Source organism: Globicephala melas, chromosome 9 (assembly GCF_963455315.2).
Source record: "Globicephala melas chromosome 9, mGloMel1.2, whole genome shotgun sequence".
Classification (NCBI taxonomy): domain Eukaryota; kingdom Metazoa; phylum Chordata; class Mammalia; order Artiodactyla; family Delphinidae; genus Globicephala; species Globicephala melas.
This window is the reverse complement of record NC_083322.1, coordinates 87,472,927-87,498,217: the sequence shown is the minus strand read 5'-3', so window position 1 is coordinate 87,498,217 and position 25,291 is coordinate 87,472,927. Positions and strand designations below refer to the sequence as shown.

The window sequence follows — 25,291 nt, the reverse complement described above, 5'->3', positions numbered from 1 at the left end:
GCCCAGCGCCTCATTGTGCCGGGAGGCGATGAATAGGGTGGTGATATTTCAAACATGCCAGCCGCCAGCCACCTCCAGCCTGGCCGCGGACCGGAGTGGGAGCGGCCGGCGCCCGGGAAGCCTTTCCTGGAGAGCGGCTCCGAGACCGCAGAGCGCCGCCGCGTCTCCTTTCCCTTTCTTTCCTAATTTTGAAGAATCTACCAGCGTAGATTACTCCTCCTCCTGATTTGTGGCTTCACTCTTCCATTTGAGAAAGAAATAACTCTGTGGTATATATTTGGTATTATGGGGATCGTCCGTGATCATCTTTAAATAAAATCACGAAGCATTTTTGGTTGGTTTGTTTTCTTTGGGGGACTAGCCTGCAGCATTCCTAGGCTTTTTCCCTTCTTCGCTTTGGTCTCAGCCTGGCGAATTTCATAACCGTTGGTGGCGTCTATGAAAACTGCCTAAGTCATTACTAATGTGATGTATCATGACAGGATTTGTGTTCATTCAAACCGGAATATAACTTGAAACTATGTTAAGGATTTCACAAAATGTAGATACCGACATAATAAAGCCTTTCTTAAAAAAACAATTAAAAAAAAACTACTAGAGCGAGGGAAAAATATTTATTAAGGGCTTGACCTGGTGGGTAAAAATTAGATGTTGGAGTCTTAAGATGTTAAATCTCAATGGATATTTGTTAGTTTTAGATGCTTTAAAAATTAATACTAGTAATCAGAACCTTATATTTGGGATTTCCTTTGGTGAATGATGGAAATTTAGTCCATAAGTAAGGAGAACTGTAATGTTTAGGCTCCTGAGTTGGGTCACAACTTTCAGTTCAAAACATTTATTCCCACATAGCCCATTTTGTTAAGAAAAGTTAAAAGGAGTTGAAAAAAGCATCCCCCTAGTTTTGGGGATGGCTCTGTGTGTGTGTGTGTGTGTGTGTGTGTGTGTGTGTGTGTGTGTAGGTGGATATATATAACTGTATGTTTTTTATATATATATGTACATGTAGAAAAACAGTTTTAGTTAAAGTCACTGTTTCATATTTTCATATTTCAGGGTATGACTTTCCTAATGGCCAGAGCCTTTTTTGGTGTGCTGCAGTTTGGATTTATGTGGTATGTTTACAGAGAATTAGCATATATCCACGATATTCAACTTCTACTCTCACAGGTTAATCTGTTAGCTTTTTTCGTTGTCTGTTGTAGTTATGTGACTAGATTTGACAGAAACGCCTCAGCCAGTGACTAAATGAACTGGTCAGTCTGCAAGGACCAGGAGGAGACCAGCCCCATTACATAACTGTTTGAGGCAGTTTTTCACTTAATTCTTTGAATCAAGCCAGTATTATTTTAAAGGAATCCTTGATGTGATTGATTTATTCATATATTCAACAAGTGTGTGCATGCCTTTCCTGGGAAATGGTGGTAGAGCTTTGAACAAGGCAAGGCAAGCGCCTCACGAAGCTTACATTCTATGGGGGTTTTGGAACCCTAAAGCGAATGACAAAGAAGGCAGTTCCAGACAGTGCTCAGGGAGAGGGAGAAAATGAAGATGGGGTGCCTTAAGTATAGTGATAGATGACATTTGAAAACCGTGCCAGTCTATTTGCTGCTTGCTTTACATGCGTTTATCCCTTCTGATAATTCTGTGAGGTAGGCACTGTTATTACCACTTTACAGATGAAATGGGGGTACAGCATGAGTGAGTAACATGTCCAGCTATTAAGTTGAATCTAAGCAGGCTGGGACCAGAATCCACACTCAGTTCTCTGAGGAGGTGACATTTGAACGGAAGTTAGAATAAGGCGGAGGAGATGGGAGTGTGGCAAAGGCCCCGGGGAGGAATGGGCTAGGAATGTTGGGGGAACCCAAAGGTCAGAGTGGCTAGAGTGCTACCCAAGAGGATGGTGAGGGGGGAGGAGTCAGAACGGGTAGGGCCTGGCCTTGTAGGCACCTGGGAGGCATATGGATGGGAGTGGCAGGATCTGATTCCTGTTTTGAAAAGAGTACTGGCTGTCAATGTAGAGAATGGATTATAGCGGGTGGGGAGAAGTAGAAAACGAGAGCTGGCCTTCCCTAGTACGTGGGGAAACCATGATGACTTGACTCTGGGTGCACAGAGTAGCACGGGGGAGAGGTGATGGTAGAGGGACTTCAGGAGACTCGTAGCCTCGGAGGTATTCCTCATTTTACAGACAGCTCTAATAGAGGGTAAGGTCACACAACTAGCTTAGTTTGGACCAGAATTCAGGTCTCCTGATGCCCAGTGTTTTTGCTTTTTGATTAATTCTCCAGAGGAGGAAAGAGAGTAATAAATCTAATTTTAAACTATATTAATATAACGACTGGCAGACTTGTATTATGTGACTACATGGGCCTGGCTTGATGTAATATGATCTACTTTTGTCATATGCTTGTATGTGCAAGTGGCACTTCATTCATTTTAATTCAGTTCAATTCTGTGAGCTTTTGTGAATTGCGCCAGTTCCTATAGGCAGCTTTTTTAGAACACTAGAATTTGTAGTTGTCAGAAATAAGATTATGATTTCTGAACTGAGATTGTTAGCTTGTCAGATTGTTCCAGTGAGTTTAGTTTGCTAATTATTAATTGTGCTGCTTTGTAACAGGCAGCAGGGAAGAACTAGCAGGGAAGACCTAATTCTTAAGAATTAGCTAAATCACATGGCTTGGGATGGATTTTTGCTTTGGGGCCTGTGCATATGTATAAAATGTTTTAAAGAATTTTTTTGGTTTTTATTGATTTTTTCCCTCACATGTAACTTTTTTCTTGAAACATAATTCACATACTGTAAAATTGGTTTTTTAAGAATTTAGTTTTTAAAGTGTGTAACTTGCTGTTTTTTTAGTATATTCACAAAGTTGTGCAACTGTTATCTAATTCCAGAATATTTTCATCACCCCCCCAAAAAAACACTGTACTTGTTTGTCATTCCCCATTCTCCCTTGACCCCAGCATTCATTAATTTATTTTCTCTTTCTATAAACTTATCTATTCTGGATGTTTCATATAAATGGAATCATACAGCATATGATCTTCTGTCTGGTTTCTTTCTCTTAGCATAATGCTTTCAAGGTTCATCCATGTTGTAGTATGTATTGGTACTTCATTCCTTTATATTGCAAGTAACATTTCATTGTGTTGATATTACTGTGTTGTAGTTATCCATTCATTGATGGACATTTGGGTTCTTTACACTTTTTGGTTATAAATTACTTTTTTAACACCTTTTTTTTAAAAAAAATCTTTTTTAAAATTTATTTTACTTTATTTTTGGCTGCATTGGGTCTTTGTTGCTGTGCGCGGGCTTTTTCTAGTTGCGGCTAGCGGAAGCTATACTTCGTTGTGGTGCGGTGGCTTCTGTTGTTGCGAAGCACGAGCTCTAGGTGCGCGGGCTTCAGTGGTTGTGGCTCGCGGGCTCTAGGCGCGTGGGCTTCAGTAGTTGTGGCGCACGGGCTTTGTTTCTCCGCGGCGTGTGGGATCTTCTGGGACCAGGGCTCTAACCTGTGTCCCCTGCCTTGGCAGGTGGATTCTTAACCACTGCACCACCAGGGAAGTCCCTGTTAGCATTCTTTTTTTTTGTTTTTGTTTGTTTGTTTGTTTGTTTTGCTTTTGCGGTACGTGGGCCTCTCACTGCTGTGGTCTCTCCTGTTGTGGAGCACAGGCTCCGGACGCGCAGACTCAGCGGCCATGGCTCACGGGTGCAGCCACTCCGCGGCATGTGAGATCTTCCCGGACCGGGGCACGAACTCGTGTCCCCTGCATCGGCAGGTGGACTCTCAACCACTGCGCCACCAGGGAAGCCCCCTGTTAGCATTCTTGTACATGTCCTTTTGTGGACATTAGCACTTATTTCTCTTGGGCATATACTCTAGCAGTGGGATTGCTAGGTTATAGAAGAGGTGTATGCTTAGTCTTAGTAGTAATTGCAGAGATTTTTTTCCCAGTTATATTATGAAATAGTTTTGATTGAACTGCTTTACACTCCCACCTGCAGTGTATGAAGTTTCGATTGTTCCACATCTTTGTAATACTTGATCATGTCATTCTTTTTAATTTTAGCTCTTCTGGATATGTACTGATACCTTACTGTGGTTTTAATTTGCATTTGCCTGAGTGATGGTTTCGAAGATCTTTTCGTATGTCTATTGGTCATTTGAAATTTTTTATTTTGTGAAGTACCTGTTTTGTCTTTTGCCCATTTTTAAAAAATCGGATGGTAAGTCTTTTTTCTCACAGAAAATTATGAGTTTTGTTGAGATATAATTTACATACCATACAGTTCATCTACTTAAAGTGTACAGTTCAATAGGTTTTAGTAGATTCACAGAGTTGTGTTAAACTGGATCTTGAAGAGCCAATAATAATTTCCCAAGTAAATAGGTGGCAGGGTGAGGGCCTTCCAAGCAAAAGCAGCGCTGCAGTTGGCGTAAACATGTGGAGGTGTAAGTGGCATGATTGTGTTCTCGGAATGTCAAGCAGGGAAGTGTGGCTGGGGTGCAGGATGTGGTGAGCATTGAGTGGGGCTCATTGCTGTGGGTACAGATTGAGATGTTTAGAAAGGTTACTCTATCTGCTGTGTAGAGAATGGCTTAGAGGAAAGAGATCCAGCTTCAGGTGACTGATGGGTATTAAGGGGGTAGAATTCACTGCATTTGGTGTCCAATTTAATGTGGGAGGAGAGTGGGAGGGGTCTAGGATGAATCCCAGGTTTCTGAATTAGCTAAATTTGTGGATGGTGTTGCCATTCCTCAAGGTAAAGAATGCACAGCAGCTTTGGGAAAAGCTAATGATGGCTTTTGTTAGGCAGTTACAGGTGTGTGATTCACTTCCAGTTAGAGACATTGGTGAGTGTTAACCGCTAGAGCGCTGGGAAGAGCTCTGGTTAGAAATGCAAATGGGAGTTGTTGGGTATAGTGTTGGTGGCAGCTGGCTGAAGGTGTTGAATGTGAAGAGAAGAAAGCCATAGGTAGGGTAAAGGAGGAGCCAGAGGGATAGGAGAATCAGGAGAAAGTTGAATCACAGAAACCAAGGGCATTTCAAGAAGGGAAGAGCACAGTCTGCAAAATAATTCAAGTGAGATGAACCCTGATGGTGGCCTTTGACTTTGGCAGTTAGGAAATCATTAGAGCCCACACCTGGAGTAGTCTCAGCACAGTGCTTTTGGCCACAGGGAGCCTGCAGCCCTATGAGTGAATGGGATGACACTGTAGTCTTTTTGTTTTTTCTTTTTAAAAGGTTACTAATTGAATAAGCTTTCTTTGTGTAAAGGAGAAAAGGTAGCAAGGGAGTGGTTCCTGAGGAGTGTTTTTTTCCCTCTCAAATGTAAGCGAATGGCAAGGAGCTAGTAGAAAGGGAGAGGTTGAAAATACTGACAAGAAGGGGAATTTGGAGCAAACGCCCTGAGTTGACAGGAGGGGATGTGATCAGAGCACAGGTTTGTATTGTACGGAAGGGGGATCTCTTCTTCCTCTGAGAACAGGAAGGCTGTAGGCTGCATGTTTTAAAAACATGCTCCTAGACCTTGCTGCAGTCTTACATAGTACATGAAATAGGCACCAATATCATACTGTCTTTGGAAAACCCAAGAAACTGAAATGCAGTGACATCTGGCCCCAAGGTTTTGGACCCGTGGTAAGTGTGCAGTAAAGGTTGGCTGTGGTTATTAGGCTGTGGTTATTGCTGTCTTATTTTTTTCTAAATGATTTGGCTGGTCACTCCAACGCTATTGCATCTCTCCATGTATGAGTATTGAGGTGTTGATTACTCTGTTTCTGCTTTAGTTCCCTATTTTTTTATTTACTGTAGTTCTGAGTACGTTTTAGGTTTTGGTAGGGCAAGGGCTCTCCCACATCTCCTATATACACCTTGTCACTCTTTCCCCCCCCCCCCACCTTGTCACTCTTGTTTTCAGAATTTTTTGGGCATTTCTTACATACATTAAGATTATATTTCTGAGTTCCTTCTCCAGTTTATTTTTGCTATTTAGTTTAAAATAATATATACTTTGAGGATTAATTTAGGGAGACCTGACAAGTCTTGAATTGGAAACACATTTAAAAAATTACCTTTTTTCTGATTTTATTTATTTTTTTAATGTAGATTTATTTATTTATTTGCGCTGGATCTTAGTTGCAGCAGGCCGGCTCCTTACTTATGGGTTGCCAGCTCCTTAGTTGCAGCCAGCGTGCTCCTCACTTGTGGCATGTGAACTCTTAGTTGCAGCATGTGGGATCTAGTTCCCTGACTAGGGATCAAACCAGGCCCCCTGCATTGGAAGCGCAGAGTCTCAACCACTGCACCACCAGGGAAGTCCCCTTTTTTCCTGATTTTTAAAATATTATGTACCATATCTGGAAACTATAGAAACATGTAAAGAAGAAAACAAACGGATTTCCTGGTGGTCCAGTGGGTATGACTTGGTGTTTTCAGTACCTGGGCCCTGGGTTCAATCCCTGGTTGGGGAACTAAGATCCCTTGTGGCCAGGCCAAAAAAAAAAAAAGAAGAAGAAAACAAAAATGACTCACATTGTCACCATCCAGCATGATACAAATGGGACATTATTAATATTTTGTTATTTTTCCTTCTAGTCTTTTTTTCATCCCTGTGTTTTTTGTTACTTAATCATCTCATGTATGATTTTGTATGCTGCTTTCCTTATTTAACATTTTGTCATTAACATTTTTAATGTCCTTAAAATTTTCTCATAACCGGGACTTCCCTAGCGGTCCAGTGGTTAAGATTTTGGGCTTCCAATGCAGGGGTCTTGGGTTCGATCCCTGGTCCGGGAGCTAAGATCCCACATGCCGTGTGGTGCGGCAAATAAATAAATATTTTTTAAAAAGAAGTTAAAAATTTTTTTCTCATAACCAATTATTAGTGACTGAGTAATATTCTAATTTACTTAACTGCTTAATTTGTTTAAATATTTCTTTATTGCTGGAAACATGTTTACTGTTTCAGGCATTATAATACTTCAGCGAATATCTTTGTCTGCATTTCAGATATTCTCAGATTATGTGGAATCTTAGAAATGGAAATATTGAGTCAAAGACCGTGAACCTGTTTAAGACTTCCAATTTTGAAAAGTTCTTTTAAAGAAGAGTCAGGAGGGCTAGAACTAACTAATTATGGGACATGAACAGGAAAGCAATAAAAACAATGGCAGTTTTACTGAAAATGTTACACTTAATGAAGACTAAGAAAGTTGGGAGAAGTTGGTTGGAGATGGGATAGAGATTTTGTTTTAGGCACACTGTATTTGAAGTGACAGATATCCTAAAGGAGGATAAGGAGAGTTGGTTTGGAGGTGGGAGGCTGGGATTAGAATACACCTTTGAGGACAATTAGGACGGCAAGATCAGCTTACTGAAGAGAAGGGGGAGGAGAGAAGAGGGCTGGAGCCTGAAACTTGGAGAGTGCCATTGGACAGAATAAGAGAAGGGAAGCTAAAGATCAGCTTAAAGAGGGTAAATAGCAATATATGGGATAGGGAAGTTTAAGGAGAATAAGATTTGAGAAGAGTTCATTAGAGTTTTAAATTTAGTTCATCATTGATGGCCTTTATATTTCAGGGGTTAGTATTTCTTCCCTCCCTCCCTCTTTCTTTTTTTAAACTTGACAGTTTGTAAAGAAATTACCTATCTTTGTCTCATCATCTGGTCCAGGTAGATAAAGTATTTTTTGTGTTGATGACTAAGAATTAAAGAGATTTTTGTCTTGCTCTGTTTGTATCAAAGGTCTAACAGGTCCCCAGATTTTTACCACCAAATCTTGTGTTCTGTTTTCAAAGAAAGAAAAGTTATTACCTGCAGTTGCCAGGTTTTTAAGCTTGTACCCTGCCTTGATTCCAGGAGCGCTGTCAGCCAAGGTTAAAGGTGGTACGGTCTAATCTAGGCTGGTGGCCTTAGAGTGATTTGTGTGGCTGGCTATTAGCAGGTCTTTTTTCTTTCTTTCCTTTGTTTTGGCGGGCGTGCTCTATTCCGTTGTGTATGTCTCCAGGGGAACATTTCACATTGAGTTTGTATTATCAGATACTTTATGTACCCGAATATAAGATAGCCTTGGTTGTAAGTCCCCTAACTCCCCAATGAAAAGTTTAAAATTCTATACAACTTGAAAGTATAAATTTTAGAGATATAGATGGAGTAGTCAAATGTTTAGTTATGATATTTAGTTTCTTTTTTTATAAATTTATTTATTTATTTTTGGCTGCATGGGGTCTTCGTTGCTGCACGCGGGCTTTCTCTAGTTGCGGCGAGGGGGGCTACTCTTCGTTGCGGTGCGCGGGCTTCTCATTGCGGTGGCTTCTCTCGTTGTGGAGCACGGGCTCCAGGCACGCCCGCTTCAGTAGTTGTGGCTCACGGGCTATAGAGCGCAGGCTTCAGTAGTTGTGGCACAGGGGCTTAGTTGCTCCGCGGCATGTGGGATCTTCCCGGACCAGGGCTCGAATCCATGTCCCCTGCATTGACAGACGGATTCTGAACCACTGCGCCACCAGGGAAGCCCTTGACTTGCTTTTTAAAAGGCTGTGTACAGCATTAATGAGGAGGAATAATTCCAAAAATGTGTTGAAATTATTTGCCTCTTTTTTTTTTGCGGTATGCGGGCCTCTTACTGTTGTGGCCTCTCCCGTTGCGGAGCACTGGCTCCGGACGCGCAGGCTCAGCAACCATGGCTCATGGGCCCAGCCACTCCGTGGCATGTGGGATCTTCCCGGACCAGGGCACGAACCCTTGTCCCCTGCATCGGCAGGCGGACTCTCAACCACTGCACCACCAGGGAAGCCCTATTTGCCTCTTTTAAAATTAATTTTATTGGGTTGATGTCTCCTAAATTAGTATTGATTAAAGTGATTTCGGACAGTTCCCTAATCAATCGTCAGTCAGTGAAGAGTGTTTCATCCCTCCTCCCCTCTCTTCTAGGTCTCACCAAGACTCCTCCGAGTCAGGGTCCTCTAGGAATGGTCATTCTATTACCCTCTGCCATCAAGCCTAGCATTACTGTAATCCTGATTGTTCATTTCCTTTTGAAGATTTTTTTTTTGCCTTATTATGTTAAAAATAAGGTACTTGAGAGAGCAGTCTATCATTATAAAGGCTTTATAAGGACTAGAATCTAGGGGAACTACTTCTTTTTTGCGGGATAATTTTTGGGAAAAGACCATGGTTTATACTTGAGCATATATGATACTTTATGCTGAGTTCTTAGCCTTACTGGATAAATCCTACAAAATGTAATGTTTTGTTCCTGGTGTTTGAATTCACTTCCACATTGAATATCTTTATAGTCAAACTGCTTTGCTGATAAGTTTAAAATTAATAATTGGCCTATCAATTCCAGAGTGCATTTATTTCAGCTAATTCTTGGACATATTCTTAATGTAAGTATTTTTAGGCATTAGAATTCTCTAGTTAGGGTCTTAGAATGTGGAGCCTAAAAGGATAGGGACAAAAGGGAACATGTGGATGAGATTATTGATGGCTTTAAATTTGGTTGTGACACACAAGACTGTTACTCACCTTAGCTGAGCGTGGTGTGTGGGTGTCACGTCCCCTGTGGTACCTCAGTGTAGTAGATGTGCCCCGAGATGATTGTGTGAACTAGGCAGGGTGGGAGAAGGAGTAAAGACAGACTGCAGCCCAGGGATACCTCTGTAACCCCAGGAAACAGAAGTTTGAGATGTGGAAGAGATAAGACAGACAATGCACTGAAAAGCACTGCCTGGCTCTTGGGACTCCTGTGCCTGGCTGCTTGCATTGGTTGGCAGGTGCTGTTGTTGCTTCTGACATCCACGGAACACAGCTTGCTGCTATTGTTTCTGCTGTCAGTCAGCTGTTGCCACCACTTACACAGGGAATCTTATCCTATTGATTATTTTTATTTTTAGAATATCCCGTTGAAAGTTTTTTTTGGTGGGGGGTGCATGCGTGATGTGTTTTATCCTAAAATGGGATGTAACTGAACATTAATTGCAGCACTGATATAAAATTGACTGTGTCTTTCACACCTGAAATTTATTGCATAAGGCTGTGAATCTGAGAATGCAGTGAAGTAGCCAGGACTTTAGAGAGCACCTGAACAAGTGTTTTTCACTCTTGCTTTGTAGTAGCAAAATGCTTTTATTCCCACCCCCACCAGGGATTGAACCTGGGCCCTTGGCAGTGAAAGCACAGAGGCCTAATCACTGGACCACCAGGGAATTCCTGCAGAATGCTTTTTAAATAAAATTTTACATAGAACTCTATTATATGTAAAGAGGAAAAAGTGGCTCTATTCTGGGAGAATTGGCAGGTGAGGGCTTGGTCCTAACCACCTGGTCTTTCCCTCATCCACTGTAGTGCTTCCCAAGGCAGCTTCTTGGAACAGAGCTTAAAATTCTTCAGGCCTTTATTTCTCTTTTTCTCTCTCAGTAGAGAAGTTTCAGTGAAGGAGCAGTGAGGGTGACTGAAGAAGCAGTTACTTGATTACAGTCAATTATCTTTTAGTTCCTGAGCCAGTTTACAGTGCTGGTTTAGAGTCCTGGATTCTGATTCACTGGCTTTTGAAACTACCATTTAGTCTGCAGAAAGCAAGCCATTCTGGGACTAAACAGAAGGTAAAGTTTTTAGCCCCTAAAGAGATTATTGCAAGAACCTTTTTTTGTTTTGTTTTTGTTTATTAGTTTCTTAAATGCTATGGCAGTGTTTCAACTGTGGGGTCATCTGGAAGTTTTATCACCACAGAAGGTGATGAACATTTTGTGATCCAAAGTTCCTTTGTTTCATACCTTCCTAGAGGCAGAAAATACATGACTTTACAGATTTGTTAAAGCAGATTACGCATGAATGCGTGGGGTTTCAAAGCACTTGAGGCACTTTTTGTTTTATCAACCGTCTCTTAGGTTGGGGGACTGCCTGACTGGGATTGGTTGAGAGAAGTCAGTAGGGAAACTCAGGATTTGTCCAGAAAGTGGGAAGAAGGCAATTCAGTGGGAGCCAAAGGTCATTCTTGAGTTGTGGGGTTTTTTTGTTCATTTGTTTTTAATTTTAATTTTTTGACCTTGCCACTCGGCCCCCTGCAGTGGAAGCACGGAATCCTAATCACTGGACCTCCAGGAAATTCCCAAGAACCTTATTTTTATTTTATTTATTTAATTTAAAAAATAATTTTATTTATTTCATTTATTTTATTTTTGGCTGCGTTGGGTCTTTGTTGCTGCACATGAGCTTTCTCTAGTCGTTGCGAGCGGGGACGACTACTCATTGTGGTGCATGGGCTTCTCATTGCAGTGACTTCTCTTGTTGCGGAGCACGGGCCCTAGGCATGTGGGCTTCACTAGTTGTGGCTTGCGGGCTCAGTAGTTGCGGCGCACGGGCTTAGTTGCTTCGCGGCATGTGGAATCTTCCCGGACCAGGGCTCGAACCCGTGTCCTCTGCATTGGCAGGCAGATTCTTAACCACTGTGCCACCAGGGAAGCCAAGAACCTTACTTTTAAATTTTTATTTTTAAATTCCTCCCTTTACTGTCAGAAAAAGAAAGGCGAAAATATATTCTCTTGGGACTTCCCTGGTGGCGCAGTGGTTAAGAATCTGCCTGCCAGTGCAGGGGACATGGGTTCGATCCCTGGTCTGGGAAGATCCCCCATGCCTCAGAGCAGCTAAGCCTGTGAGCCACAACTGCTGAGCCTACGTGCCACAACTACTGAAGCCCGCATACCTGGAGCCCATGCTCTGCAACAAGAGAAGCCACCGCAGTGAGAAGCCCCCGCTCACTGCAACTAGTGAAAGCCCACACAGCAACGAAGACCCAATGCAGCCAAAAATAAAAATAAATTTAAAAAAAAGAAAAGAAAGAAAATATATTCTCTTTCTCTGAATGGAGACTGCTTTTTCTTTTTAAGACACCAATTGTACTTGAACATTTGTTACTTTTTTCTTTAATTAATTAATTAATTAATTAATTTTTGGCTGTGTTGGGTCTTCGTTTCTGTGCGAGGGCTTTCTCTAGTTGTGGCAAGCAGGGGCCACTCTTCATCACGGTGCGCGGGCCTCTCACTGTCGCGGCCTCTCTTGTTGCGGAGCACAGGCTCCAGACGCGCAGGCTCAGTAGTTGTGGCTCACAGGCCTAGTTGCTCCACGGCATGTGGGAATCTTCCCAGACCAGGGCTCAAACCCATGTCCCCTGCATTAGCAGGCAGGTTCTCAACCACTGCGCCACCAGGGAAGCCCGAGACTACTTTTAATATGTCACAAGGGCCTGGACTGTTTTATCATGTGCATGTATGGTAGGAGTGAGATAGAAGTTGCTTTATGTAGGCACTTTTAGTATACAGTAAGACAGTTTTTTAAAAAAAGGTTTAACTGTGTTTTCTATCTTAGCTTTAAAAACTCGTTTTTGTTTTTCAGTAGCTACAAGGCTGAGGCTTTCCATATCCTTTTGTAGTCATCAGCACCCTGTAGGTATAACCGTAATAGTAGAACTGTTCTTCTCTTCCCCTTGGCTCCACTGATGCTCACTACCTGCAGTGTCATTGCGATCAAGTTGAGGGACACTGGAGGATACATTTACCTTTCAGAGGATCCTGAGCTGTATAATTTTACTCTTAACGTTTGAATCCTCTTACTTGGTGTAGGCAAAGGCTATCTCACTTCCCCAGCTTCGCTGAGAAGAAGTAATAGTTTCCCCTTTTCCTAAAGTTTGATCAGTCTTTGAATATTCTTTGCTGAGGCTGATATTGTTGTCAGAGGCAGCTGACCAGGGTTCAAGTTTTGAAGGCATCACTTTTCTCAGTGGGGTTGGATAAATTATTTAATTTTTCTAAGTCTCAATTTTTTTTCCTTAAAATAGAGCTGATCATACCTCTCAGAGAATAAATGTAAGGATTAAATAAAGTAATATGTGTGTGGTACATAGTAAATGGTAAGTGACAGCTATTAGTTATTTTATGGTGCTTCAGTTGTATTTTAGGAATTTTTATAATAGGCAAAAAGGAAAACTGGAATTATTATAAAATTTTCTTAAGCATCTAAACATGAATATGTTTTCAGTTATTTTAGCCAGCTTAAATCTTTATTTTTCTCAGTAATAACTTCTGTAGTTATTTATTTATTTATTTTTTGGGGCCGAGCAGAGACTTTACTGTTGATCAGGAATAAGAAAGGAAGGGCTTATGCTCTAATATTGATAGGAGATAATGTTGTGTAAGCATAGGCCCTCACAGTGAATTAGAGCAACAAAATTACCATCAGATATAGAAATCATGAAGAAAGTATTCATTGTTCATAACAGGTGATCTCTATCTAGGTCTATAATTTGAAACTAGACCAAGGGGACAGGGAGGAGACTAAGACGTGATAAAAGGAATAGGTGATCCTGGTAGTAGTTTTAAAAATTATTTTTTAATCATGTTTAGACTGTCCAAGAGGGAAGTAACCATTTGGTAACCCTTGTTTTATGAGATAAATGTATTTTGAGCAAGATTGAAAAATTACATTTTATTAAAGGAGTGCTAGTTTCCTGTTAACTTATATTAAGAAATCAAAGTGATGTTTTCCTATGAAAAGAATTCTTAATAGACTGAGTTGAGAGCTTTGGCTAATAAAGGATTAAGGTGGCTGTCAGGCCTGAACCACAGTATGTATTGTTGTTAGTGTAGGAAATGCTTTACAGACTACTGTTCTCAGAGACTTCTCTTTCCCATACTTTGCCTCTCATATTTGCCACAAGAGCAGAGAAATTCCTCTGACTCTATAAACTGAAGTTTAAAAAATTTTGAAAATAAGCCTCATTCCTTCTGTTGAGATGCAGTTTTACATTTCATTATGGAAGAGCAGGCTGAACATGACTTAATTTTAAGCTGAGTATATGTGACACGGGGCTATATGAAATTGGCTTTTTTTCTTAAATGTCAAATTCCATCAAATTTCATGTGGTTCATGTAATACAGATAATAGCTAATATAACAGCTAACATTTATTAAGTACTTACTGTGTGTTAAGCATTCTCCTAAATGCTTAATATGCATTTATTTTTCATTTTCACCACAACCTTAAGTTGGGTTTTTATTATTTAAAATTTATTTATTTTTTTGTTTTTAAAAATTGGGCTTTAAAATTTTTCAGCTGTTCAGAATCCATTTATCCTCCCAGAAAGAGGCCTCAATTTTGTGTGGTGTTTATCTCTTATCTGTTTTTGGTTCACATCCTTTGTGTCCCTTCCCCATTTCCCAAGGATAGATCACAGCCTATTTCACTTAGTGTTTTATACTCTCGGGCCACAGCGAGGCAGCCCACACAGAGCTAACCCCAGGGCTTTTGCTTTCTCCTGTTGGCATGACTGTGAGAGGATGTGAAATGGAGTTATTGAAGCCATTTTGTCACCAAAACTGAGCAGAGAACAGAGCCTAGCCAAGAAATGGAGAAAAAGTCAGTCCTAATGATGATGTTTAAACCTGTGCTGAAGCAAGGGCTGCCTGCTGGACTTTTAGTTTTTTGCTTCAGCCAGGTGGAGTTGCATTTTCTTATTACTTAAAACTGAAAGACCAGCATTATTCTTAATGGCCAGGTGGAAACAACTGAATGTCCATCTGAAGGGATAAAAAAAATGTAGTATATCCTGGGCTTCCCTGGTGGCGCAGTGGTTGAGAGTCTGCCCGCCAATGCAGGGGACACAGGTTCGAGCCCTGGTCTGGGAAGATCCCCCATGCCGCGGAGCAACTAGGCCTGTGAGCCACAATTACTGAGCCTGCGCGTCTGGAGCCTGTGCTCCGCAACAAGAGAGGCCGCGATAGTGAGAGGCCCGCGCACCGCGATGAAGAGTGGCCCCTGCTTACCACAGCTGGAGAAAGCCCTCGCACAGCAACCAAGACCCAACACAGCCATAAATAGATAAATAAATAAAATTTTAAAAAATGTAGTATATCCACACAATGGAATATTATTTAGCAATAAATTGAAGTTCTCTTACTACAACATACGTTTACCTTGAAAACATTTTGCTAAATGAAAGAAGCCAGTGATAAACGACCACATTATATTATTCCATTGATATGAAATACCTAGAAGAGGCAAATCCATAGAGATGGAAAGTAAAATAGTGATTGCCTAGGGCTGGGGGGAACGGGGAGTGATTGTTGATGGATATGAGTTTCTTTTTGGGGTAGTGAAAATATTCTAAAATTGATTGTGGCGATGGTTGTACAACTATGTGAATGTACCAAAAGTCGTTGTGTCGTGTATTTTAAACGGGTGAATTGTGTGATCTGTGAATTATATCTGACTAAAGCAGTTAGTAAAAAAAATTTTTAAACTGTAAGAATTCTAATTATTCTCTATTTTACAGATGAGAAACAGGCCCAGAAATGTTAAGTAGCAGGCCCATTGTTGAGAGCTGGTAGGTTGTAGAGCTGGGATTCGGAACCATCAGTCTGACTACCAAGACCAAGCTTAGAGCTGTGCTATTCTGCCTTTTTCAAAGATAAATAAGACTCATCCTTATGGAACTTTGGAGTTGGGAGTTACTTAGCAATTAGTTAATCTAACCCTTCATTTTACTGATGAGAAAGTTAAACCTTAGATAATGCAATGATTCATCAGGGTTGCCAAGTTAATTAGTGGCAGTCGGATTTATGACGTACTCAAAGAGACAGGCAAGTAAACAACTAACAGTGATAGAAAGTGGAAGAGGTTGATAGCAAATAGAGGTACAGGCATTGTGCTGTGTAAAATAAGGGAAGGATCAGTTAATTCGGATGGCTACACAAGGGAATTTTCATAGACGCCATGACATTCTGAGGGAATAGCTAGTAAACAGGCGCGAGTGTTAGGGAGAGAATGAGATGTCCTAAATGTCATTGTACCCGTGGAGTGTATAGCAGGGTGCAGAAGGTGATTTGAGTGGAATAATCATGGAGTGCCGTCGAGGTAATGTGAGGGAATTCTGACTTTCGCTGTAAGCAGTGGGAACCACTGCAGACTTTTGAGGGGCTGAATAGCAGGATCACATGCTTGAGAAAGAGAATGGGCAGCTCTGTGAAGGATGGGCTGAGGTGGGGGCAGAGACTGAAGGGAGAAACATGGCCACATTATCACGGTGGTCCAGGTGCCAGAGGAGGGGTGGCTGCGGTAGGAATGGAAAGGCAGGGATGGACACAAAAGTCTGCACAGAGGAATCGTTAGGGCTTAGCAGCTGACTGGAAGCATGCTAGCCTGCGAGCTCTTGGTGGGCGGTGTGTCCAGCTTGCCATGTATCCCTGGCACCTAACACAGTGCCTCATACATTTATTGAAAGCAGAAGGGGGAAGATTTTAATAACACTTTGGACATCTCATCCTCTGACTTCACAGATTTTGGTCTGTTAACACAGGAGGAGAAGCAGGGCTGGGCATGGGAAGAAGGGGGAAAAAGTGAGGAGTAAGGGGAGATGAAAAAAATCAGATTTTGTTGAGTTTGAGGTTTTTGTGAGACATTCACATGGGGCTCTTGAGCTGGGGAAATTGGGATCTGTGACTCAGATGAGAAGTAGAGGCTGTGATATGTTTCGGAGTCAGAGAGCATCTGCAAAAGTCATCATTGAGGGTATGAGAATGAAGAGGAGAGGACCAAGGAGAGACCTCTGAGGATAACCTGCATTTCGAAGGGGCAGGGAGAGCAGCAGCAGCAGTAGAGGCCAGAAGAGACCCTGTTATTATTATTAGTTCATTCTCTGGGAGCCAAAGGAGGGGACAGTTGTGGATGAGTTTTAGATAAAGCAGGGGAGTAAGTGAAGTAAATGAAGACCAGTGAAAAAGACTCTTGGACAACTTAGGTTTGTAATGGAGGTGCTCCCTACTGAGAATTGGGAATTTTTAAGAAGTCTAAGGGAAGCTGCTAGTGAAGGGCAGATTAAAGAAATAAGATTAGTTACAGTGAGTATTTACTGAACTTTCACTGCATATTGGGCATCATGCCAAGTGCTGGACACATTCTTCCATGTAATCCTCATAGTGACTCTAAGAGGTAAGGTAATGGAAAGATTATTGTAAAATGGGGAGGATTTTAAAATAAGAAAAAAATTATCATCTACCATATTACACAGGGCAAAACTGAATCTGAGAAATTGCCCCTTAGTCCACAACTTCTTTTGACAGGCGACCTGCTGAACCTACACTTTTTTCTGTTAGGTTTCTTTTAAATTGAAGTATAGTTGAGTTTCACTGTTATTTTGATGGCAAGGTGTGGGTCACGTGTGAGATACTTGTTTTCCTTCCTGGTTGTATTATTACTGTGTAACAAATTGCCTTAAAACATAGTGGCTTAATTACCGGGATGTACACATTAAATATCTTACAGTTTTGTCAGTTATACTTAAAGCTGAAAAAGAAACCCCCACAAACCACGGTGCCTTAATAAAATGAACATTTATTGCCACGTAGTTGTGCTGAGGGTTGGGCATTCAGAAGCAGCGTAGCTGGGCGGCTCTGGCTCAGGTTTCAGTCACTCGAAGGCTGGGCTGGGGCTGCAGGAGCGGCTTCCACGCGGGCTTGCTTACGTGGCTGGCGGCAGGAGGCCTTGCTTCCTCGCCGTGTGCACCTCTCCTTGAGTGTCCTTACAACATGTCAGCTGGCTTCATCCAGAGTGAGGAGCCAAGAGAACAAGGAGGACGCTGCAGTGCTTTTTATGACCTACTCTGGCAAGTCTCACACCTGTCACTTCTGCCACATTGTATTTGTTAGAAGTGAGGTACTTGAAACTGGAACACAGTTAAAAATAAATAAAATAAAATGTATCAGAAAAAAAAAGTGAGTTACTGAGGGGAGTGTTAGGTTCTGCCCTTTGAAGAGAGTTGTATTAAATAATTTGTGATGAACATAGTTTTAAAACTATCACACGTGTCAGGTACACTGAAGAGGAAAGGCCCTGGCTGAGAAGTCAGAAGACTTGGGTTCCAGCCAGCTTGCTGCCGTGTCCGCTGAGAACGTGGTTTATCTTTCCTGAATGTTTGTTCTCTCTAGGGAACAAGGAGTCATAACACTGCGGTCTACTGCACAGTGTGTCTTAAAGGTGATAGCAAGTAGACAGCACCTGAGATGGGCTCTGTGCACTTCAGAGTGGTGTGGGCTTCGTGTCCCAGTCCTGCTGCTTAGTGACTGTGTGATCTTGAGCATGTTGTTTAACCCAGTGGTCCCCCACCTTTTTGGCACCAGGGACTGGTTTCATGGAAGACAATTTTTCCGCGGAACTGTGTAGGGGGGTGGGGGGATGGTTTTGCGATGATAGAAGTGCATTACATTTATTGTGTACTTTATTTTCTGTTATTATTGCATTGTAATATGTAATGAAATAATTATACAACTCACCATAATGAAGAATCATTGGGAGCCCTGAGCTTGTTTTCACTTGCTACTCACTGATAGGGCTTTGATTATGAGCCTGCAAGCAGTTGATTTATTATGGTCTCTGTGCAGTCAGACCTCTCTGCTAATGATAATCTGTGTTTGCAGCCGCTCCGCAGAGCTAGCATCACCTCAGCTCCACCTCAGATCATCAGGCATTAGATAGATTCTCATAAGGAGTGAGCAACCTAGATCCCTCGCATGCGCAGTTCACAGTAGAGTTCGTGCTCTGCCACCGCTGATCTGACAGGAGGCTGAGCTTAGGCAGTAATGCAAGCATTGGGGAGCGGTTGTAAATGCAGATGAAGCTTCGCTCCCTCGCCCGCCGCTCACCTCCAGCTGTGCAGCCTGGTTCCTAGCAGGCCACGGACTGGTACCAGTCTGTGGCCCGGGGGTAGGGGACCCCTAATTTAACCCATTGGTGCCTCAGTTTTCTCATTTGTGGAACAGGATTAATGAAAGTATCCCACAAGGTTACTGTGAGCATTAATTGAGAATTCATGTGACATATTTAGCGTGATGCTTGCACATACTAAGCCAGGTGTTAACTTAATAAATAGTGACTTTAATACTCTTCTCTTTCTGCTTGTGTCCATTCTGTTATCTCTTTCTTGGCCTTTACCCAGTACTTGGCCCTAGGACTTTCACATGGATATTTATGAAGAATCCCCGATTATATAAGGTATTAAAGTATGATTATAGTTTAATGCTGCTATTATTACTCCCTGTTTCACATGTTACATCATGTGTTTTTGGCAAGCTCAAGTATATTTCTTTAAATAAAACTCTTGAAAAATAGATCACCTGATTGTAAGGAACTAGTTTGGTTAAAAAATATTTCGAACTATTCTGTACCACATAGTGTGACTTACTAATAAGTAAGTTTGCCAAGTGATTATAGTCTCATTAATATATGTCATTTGTATGGACCAATTTGAAACTGTTTTGGTTTTCTCAGCTTTCTTTTTCAAGGGAAATTTCCAGTTGTGATGTAATTCTATCTTTAGTGAATAATTGAGACCTCTGAGATATCTTTGTTAGTGGTGGGTTAGGATTAAATGTGCAAATCATCACATATGACTTTTCTTAATAGTGGTTCATAAACTATTGCAGATGACATACATATAACCTCTTCTTATTGAAACCTGAGATTTTATTATGGTAAAATATATATATCATAAACCATTGTAACCATTTTTAATTGTACATACAGTTCAGTAGCATTAAGTACATTCGCATTGTTGTGCAATCATCACCACCATCCATCTCCAGAACTTTTTCATTATCCCAAATTGAAACATTGTACTCATTAGAAACTAGGATTTTCATTTTTTTTACTAGGTGCTATTATGAAAACCATTTGATTTTTTAATTTTTAAAATGACTGAGAGGGGTTTACCTGGTGGTCCAGTGGTTAAGAATCCGCCTTCCAGTGCAGGGGACGCGGGTTCAATCCCTGGTCGAGGAACTAGGATCCCACATCCTGCGGAGCAACTAAGCCCGCGCTGCAAGGAAGATCCCACATGCCCTGAGCGTGTAACACAGCCAAAAATAAATAAATATTAAAAAAAAAAAAACCAAAACTGACTTTGAAAAATAAATAAATGAATAAGATAAAATGACTGAGACAAGATTTATTGCACTGCTGTTTGCTTTAGTAGAAAAATACAAATGGACACTACCTACATACAGTATTGTTAAAGTATATTTGTAGTAAAATGTCTTTGTGAAGGTCTTAGATAGCTTATTTTATATAAGAGTTAAAAGAAAGTTTCAATAGCAGCAAAATATTATGGTTATGTCTTTGGAGATGATTGTAAATAATTTAATACATAACAGTTTTGTTTTATGTTCTCTTTAGAAAGATTTATATCACGTTTGCTCTAGAGCCAGTTTTCTGTCATGTGTAAGAAATATGGTTGAGATGAAAAGCTGAAAGCCTTTCTGCGAAATTCAGGAACAAGACAAGTATCCCCACTCTCACCACTTCTTTTTTTTTTTTTTTAATATTTATTTATTGGCTGGGTTGGGTCTTCGTTGCTGTGCACGGGCTTCCTCTAGTTGCGGTGAGTGGGGGCTACTCTTCGTTGTGGTGTGGCGGGCTTCTCATTGTGGTGGCTTCTCTTGTTGCGGAGTGCAGGCTCTAGGGTGCCACGGGCTTCAGCAGTTGTGGCTCATGGGCTCTAGACCTCAGGCTCAGTAGTTGTGGCACACGGGCTTAGTTGCTCCGCGACATGTGGGATCTTCCTGGACCAGGGCTCGAACCCATGTCTCCTGCCTTGGCAGGCGGATTCTTTATTTTATTATTATTTTTTTTGTGGTACACGGGCCTCTCGCTATTGTGGCCTCTCCCGTTGCGGAGCACAGGCTCTGGACGCGCAGGCTCAGCGGCCATGGCTCACGGGCCCAGCCGCTCCGCGGCATGTGGGATCTTCCCGGACCAGGGCACGAACCCGCGTCCCCTGCATCGGCAGGCGGACTCTCAACCACTGTGCCACCAGGGAAGTCCCTCTCACTACTTCTATTTAATGTCATATTGGAAGTCCTATCGACAGCAGTCAGACAAGAAAAAGAAACAAAAGGTATTCAAATTGGAAGGGAATGGGTCAGACTGTCACTATTTGCAAGTGACAGTTACTCTATATAGAGAACCCTAAAATCTCCACACAAAAATTAGAACTAATAAATGAATTCAGCAAGATAGCAGGATATAAGATTAATGTACAGAAATCTGTTGTGTTTTTGTACACTAACAATGAAATACCAGAAAGAGAAAGTAAAACAAACAAACAAAGAAACTTGTTTAAAATCATGCCAGAAAGAAAAAAAAAAACAAACAAAACCCCAAAACCTAGGAATAAACTTAACCAAGGAGGTGAAAGACCTATATGTTGAAAGCTATAAATCATTGATAAAGGAAATTGAAGATGATTCAAAGAAATGGAAAGATATCCCATGTTCTTGGATTGGAGGAATTAATATTGTTAAAAATGGCCATATCACCCAAAGCAATCTACAGGTTTAACGCAATCCCTATCAGATTACCCATAACATTTTTTACAGAACAAGGAAAATCCTAAAATTTATATGAAACCACAAAAGACCCAGAATTGCCAAAGGAATTCTGAGGGAAAAGATCAAACCTGGAGGCATAATCCTTCCAGACTTCAGACTACACTCCAAAGCTACAGTAATCAAAACAATGTGGTATTGGCACAAAAACAGACAATATAGATCAATGGAACAGAATAGAGAGCCCAGAAATAAACCCAGCCTCACTGCTGTGGTCCAGTTAATCTTGGAAGAGGAGGCAAGAATATACAACGGAGAAAAGACAGTCTCTTCGACCAGTGGTGTTGGGAAAGCTGGACAGCTACATGTAAATCAGTGAAATTAGAACACTCCCTCACTCCATACACAAAAATAAACTCAAAATGGTTTAAAGGCCTAAGTATAGGACATGACACCATAAAACTCGAAGAAGAGAATATAGGCAAAGCATTCTGTGACATAAATCATAGCAATGTTTTCTTAGGTCAATCTCCCAAGCAAAAGAAATAAAACAATACTAAATGGGACCTTATCAAACTTAAAAACAGCAAAGGAAACCATCAACAAAACAAAAAGATAACCTACAGAAAGGGGGAAAATATTTGCAACTGGTGTGACCAAAATATACAGACAGCTCCTACAACTCAATATCCAAATAAAAAAATAAAATAAATAGGCAAAAGACTTAAATAGACATTTCTCCCAAGAAGACATACAGATGGCCAGTAAGCATATGAAAGGATGCTCAACATTGCTAATTATTAGAGAAATGAAACTCAAAACCACAATGAGTTATCACCTCACACTAGTCAGAATGGCCATCATCAAAAAGTCTACAAATAATAAATGCTGGAGAGGGTGTGGAGGAAAGAGAACCCTCCTGTGCTGTTGGTGGGAATGTAAATTGGTGTAGCTGCTAAGGAAAACAGTATGGAGATTCCTTAAAAAACTAAAAACAGAGCTACCACATGATCCAGCAGTCCCTCTCCTGGGTATATATCTGGAAAAGATGAAAACTATTAATTCAAGAAGATACATGTGCTCTAGTGTTTATAGCAGCACTACATATTTACAGTAGCCGAGACTTGGAGGGCTCTGCGCCCCTAACCCCTGCGTTGTTCAAGGGTTAACTGTGGTTCATACATGTTCACTTTTTTATTGTGGTAAAAAAACACAGCATAAAAAATTTATTGTCTTAACCTTTTTTTTTTTTTTTTTCCTGTACGCGGGCCTCTCACTGTTGTGGCCTCTCATGTTGCGGAGCACAGGCTCCAGATGCGCAGGCTCAGCAGCCATGGCTCACGGGCCCAGCCGCTCCGCGGCATGTGGGATCTTCCCGGACCGGGGCACGAACCCGTGTCCCCAGCATCGGCAGGTGGACTCTCAACAACTGCACCACCAGGGAAGCCCTATCTTAACCTTTTTATGTGTACAGTCCAGTAGTGTTAATAACTATAGCACGTGTACTACAACTCTAGAACTTTTTTTTCATTTTAGAAAACTGAAATTCTCTACTCATTAAACAGCAGCTCCTCCTCACCCTACCCTTACCAATCACCATTGACTTTCTGTTTCTAAGAGTTTGACAACTTTAGCTACTTTATATAAATGGAATCATGCAATATTTGTCTTTTTGTGACTGGCTTATTTCACTTAGCATAATGTCCTCAAGGTTCATCCACGTTGTAGCATGTGACAAGATTTCCTTCTTTATTAAGTTTGAATAATATTCCATTGTATTTACATATATTTATTTTAAATCTACTCTATTTCATAGCTAAGTAACTGAAAATTTTAGATTAATTTTATAGTTCTGGGGTGGTGTGTAATACTTTCTTTCCCCTTGTAGACTTCACTTTTTAGTAAGTCCTTGATTTTTTTTAATTAATTAGTTTTATTTACTTATTTTTGGCTGTGTTGGGTCTTTGTTGCTGTGCGCGGGCTTTCTCTAGTTGCGGCGAGCAGGGGCTACTTATTCGTTGCGGTGCATGGGCTTCTCATTGCAGTGGCTTCTCTTGTGCTCTGTTGTGGAGCATGGGCTCTAGGTGCACGGGCTTCAGTAGTTGTGGCACATGGGCTTAGTTGCTCCACGGCATGTGGGATCTTCCTGGACCAGGGCCTGAACCTGTGTCCCATGCATTGGCAGGCAGATTCTTAACCACTGCACCACCAGGGAAGCCCCTAAGTCCTTGATTTTTAGGAACCAGAAAATTTGTGTCCACCAATGTGTGGTGCCACTTAAATCCTACAGTCAACTAAGTGCCATAAAAAATAAGGAGCAGCAAAGACTTAAAGCTGCTTGATTGGTATAATCACTACGGAGAACAGTATGGAGGTTCCTTAAAGAACTAAAAATAGAACTGCCATATGATCCAGCAGTCCCACTCCAGGGAATATATCCAGAGAAAACCATAATCTGAAAGGATACATGCACCCTGATGTTCATTGCTGCACTGTTTACAGTAGCCAAGACATGGAAACAACCTAAATGTCCATCGACAAAGGAATGGATTAAGAAGGTGTAGTACATATATACAATGGAGTATTACTCAGCCATACAAAAGAATGAAATAATGCCATTTGCAGCAACATGGATGGACCTAGAGATTATCATACTGAGTGAAGAAAGTCAGAGAAAGACAGATAGCATATGAAATTGCTTATATGTGGAATCTAAAAAAATGGTACAAATGAACTTATTTACAAACAGAAATAGACTCACAGATGTAGAAAACAAACTTAACGTTACCAGGGGGGAGGAGGAGGGAGAGATAAATTGGGAGATTGGGATTGACATATACACACTACTATATATATAATAGATAACTAATAAGGGCCTACTGTTTAGCACAGGGAACGCTACTCAATACTCTGTAATGACCTTTATTGGAAAAGAATCTAAATAAGTGGATACACACACACACACACACGTATGCATGATTCACTTTGCTGTACAGCAGAAACTAATACAACATTGTAAATAAACCATACTCCAATAAAATTTTTTTAAAAAGACTTAAAGCTTCTTGAATACCAGTAGTTATGAAATGGAATCTGGCTTTTGTGTTGTTTTTGTCAATACCAGAAAGACTTAGAGTTCTTTGACCTTTCATGCAACAATTATTGGAGTGATTTCTGTATTCTAGGCATAGGTCAGAGGTGACAAGGAAGAGCTGTTTTCCACTTGAAAGAGAATCATTTGATAATCAGAGTGATGTTGAGAATTCTTCACTTTACGGGACAATGAGAATACTGTAGTTGAGGATATTAAAGTTACAGTTGAGGGTGGTTTAAAGCTAATGAGGAGGTTGAAATAGTTATTGATGAAATACTCATTTCCAGAATGCTGTAAAAGTTTTAGAACCCTGGTAGAAGCATTCAAGATGATGACTTTGCTGTATGAGTTATCCTAGGAAGAAGTTTTTTTCAGCTCTTAATATAGTAAATACTTGTACAGAAAGACTTACATGGTACTTCCCATGTGGTAGGTGGCAGGTGGTAAACATTTTACACTTTCCTTTTGATGAAAGGGCGAAGTTAAGTTTCATTTTTATGTTTCAGTCAGTGGAGAAAGGGAAGTATGTAACGTATTGTAAACCAACTCTGTCCAACAAAACTTTGTGTGGTGGGTGATGGTGGAGATGTTCTTTATCTGTCTTGTCCAATATGGTAGCCACAAGAAATCTCTTGAGCACTTGAAGTGTGGCTAGTTTGATTGAGGAACTGAAGTTTTAATTTTGTTTAATATTAGTTAATTAAAATGTCAATAGTCACATGCAGCTAGTGGCTGTGTTATTGGCCAGAGCAGATAGAGAACTTAGGCCCATGTGGTCACAGGCCATTTCTGTTTTGGACACCTGTTTCTTACC

The 25,291-nt window shown here is 41.0% G+C and overlaps 1 protein-coding gene across 6 annotated transcripts in view; it reads left to right on the top strand.

Annotated features, from left to right (window-relative positions):
• SRPK2 (SRSF protein kinase 2) overlaps positions 1-25,291 on the top strand; it is a 224,586-nt gene that overhangs the window by 1,565 nt on the left and 197,730 nt on the right. For 2 of the 6 annotated variants that reach the window (XM_060304794.1, XM_060304793.1), the window contains exon 3: positions 1,057-1,170. The exons of the other annotated variants lie outside the window; for them this stretch is intronic. In XM_060304794.1, coding sequence (XP_060160777.1) covers positions 1,057-1,170 — 114 coding nt within the window. The remainder of the gene's footprint in view (positions 1-1,056; positions 1,171-25,291) is intronic. 6 annotated transcript variants of the gene reach the window in all.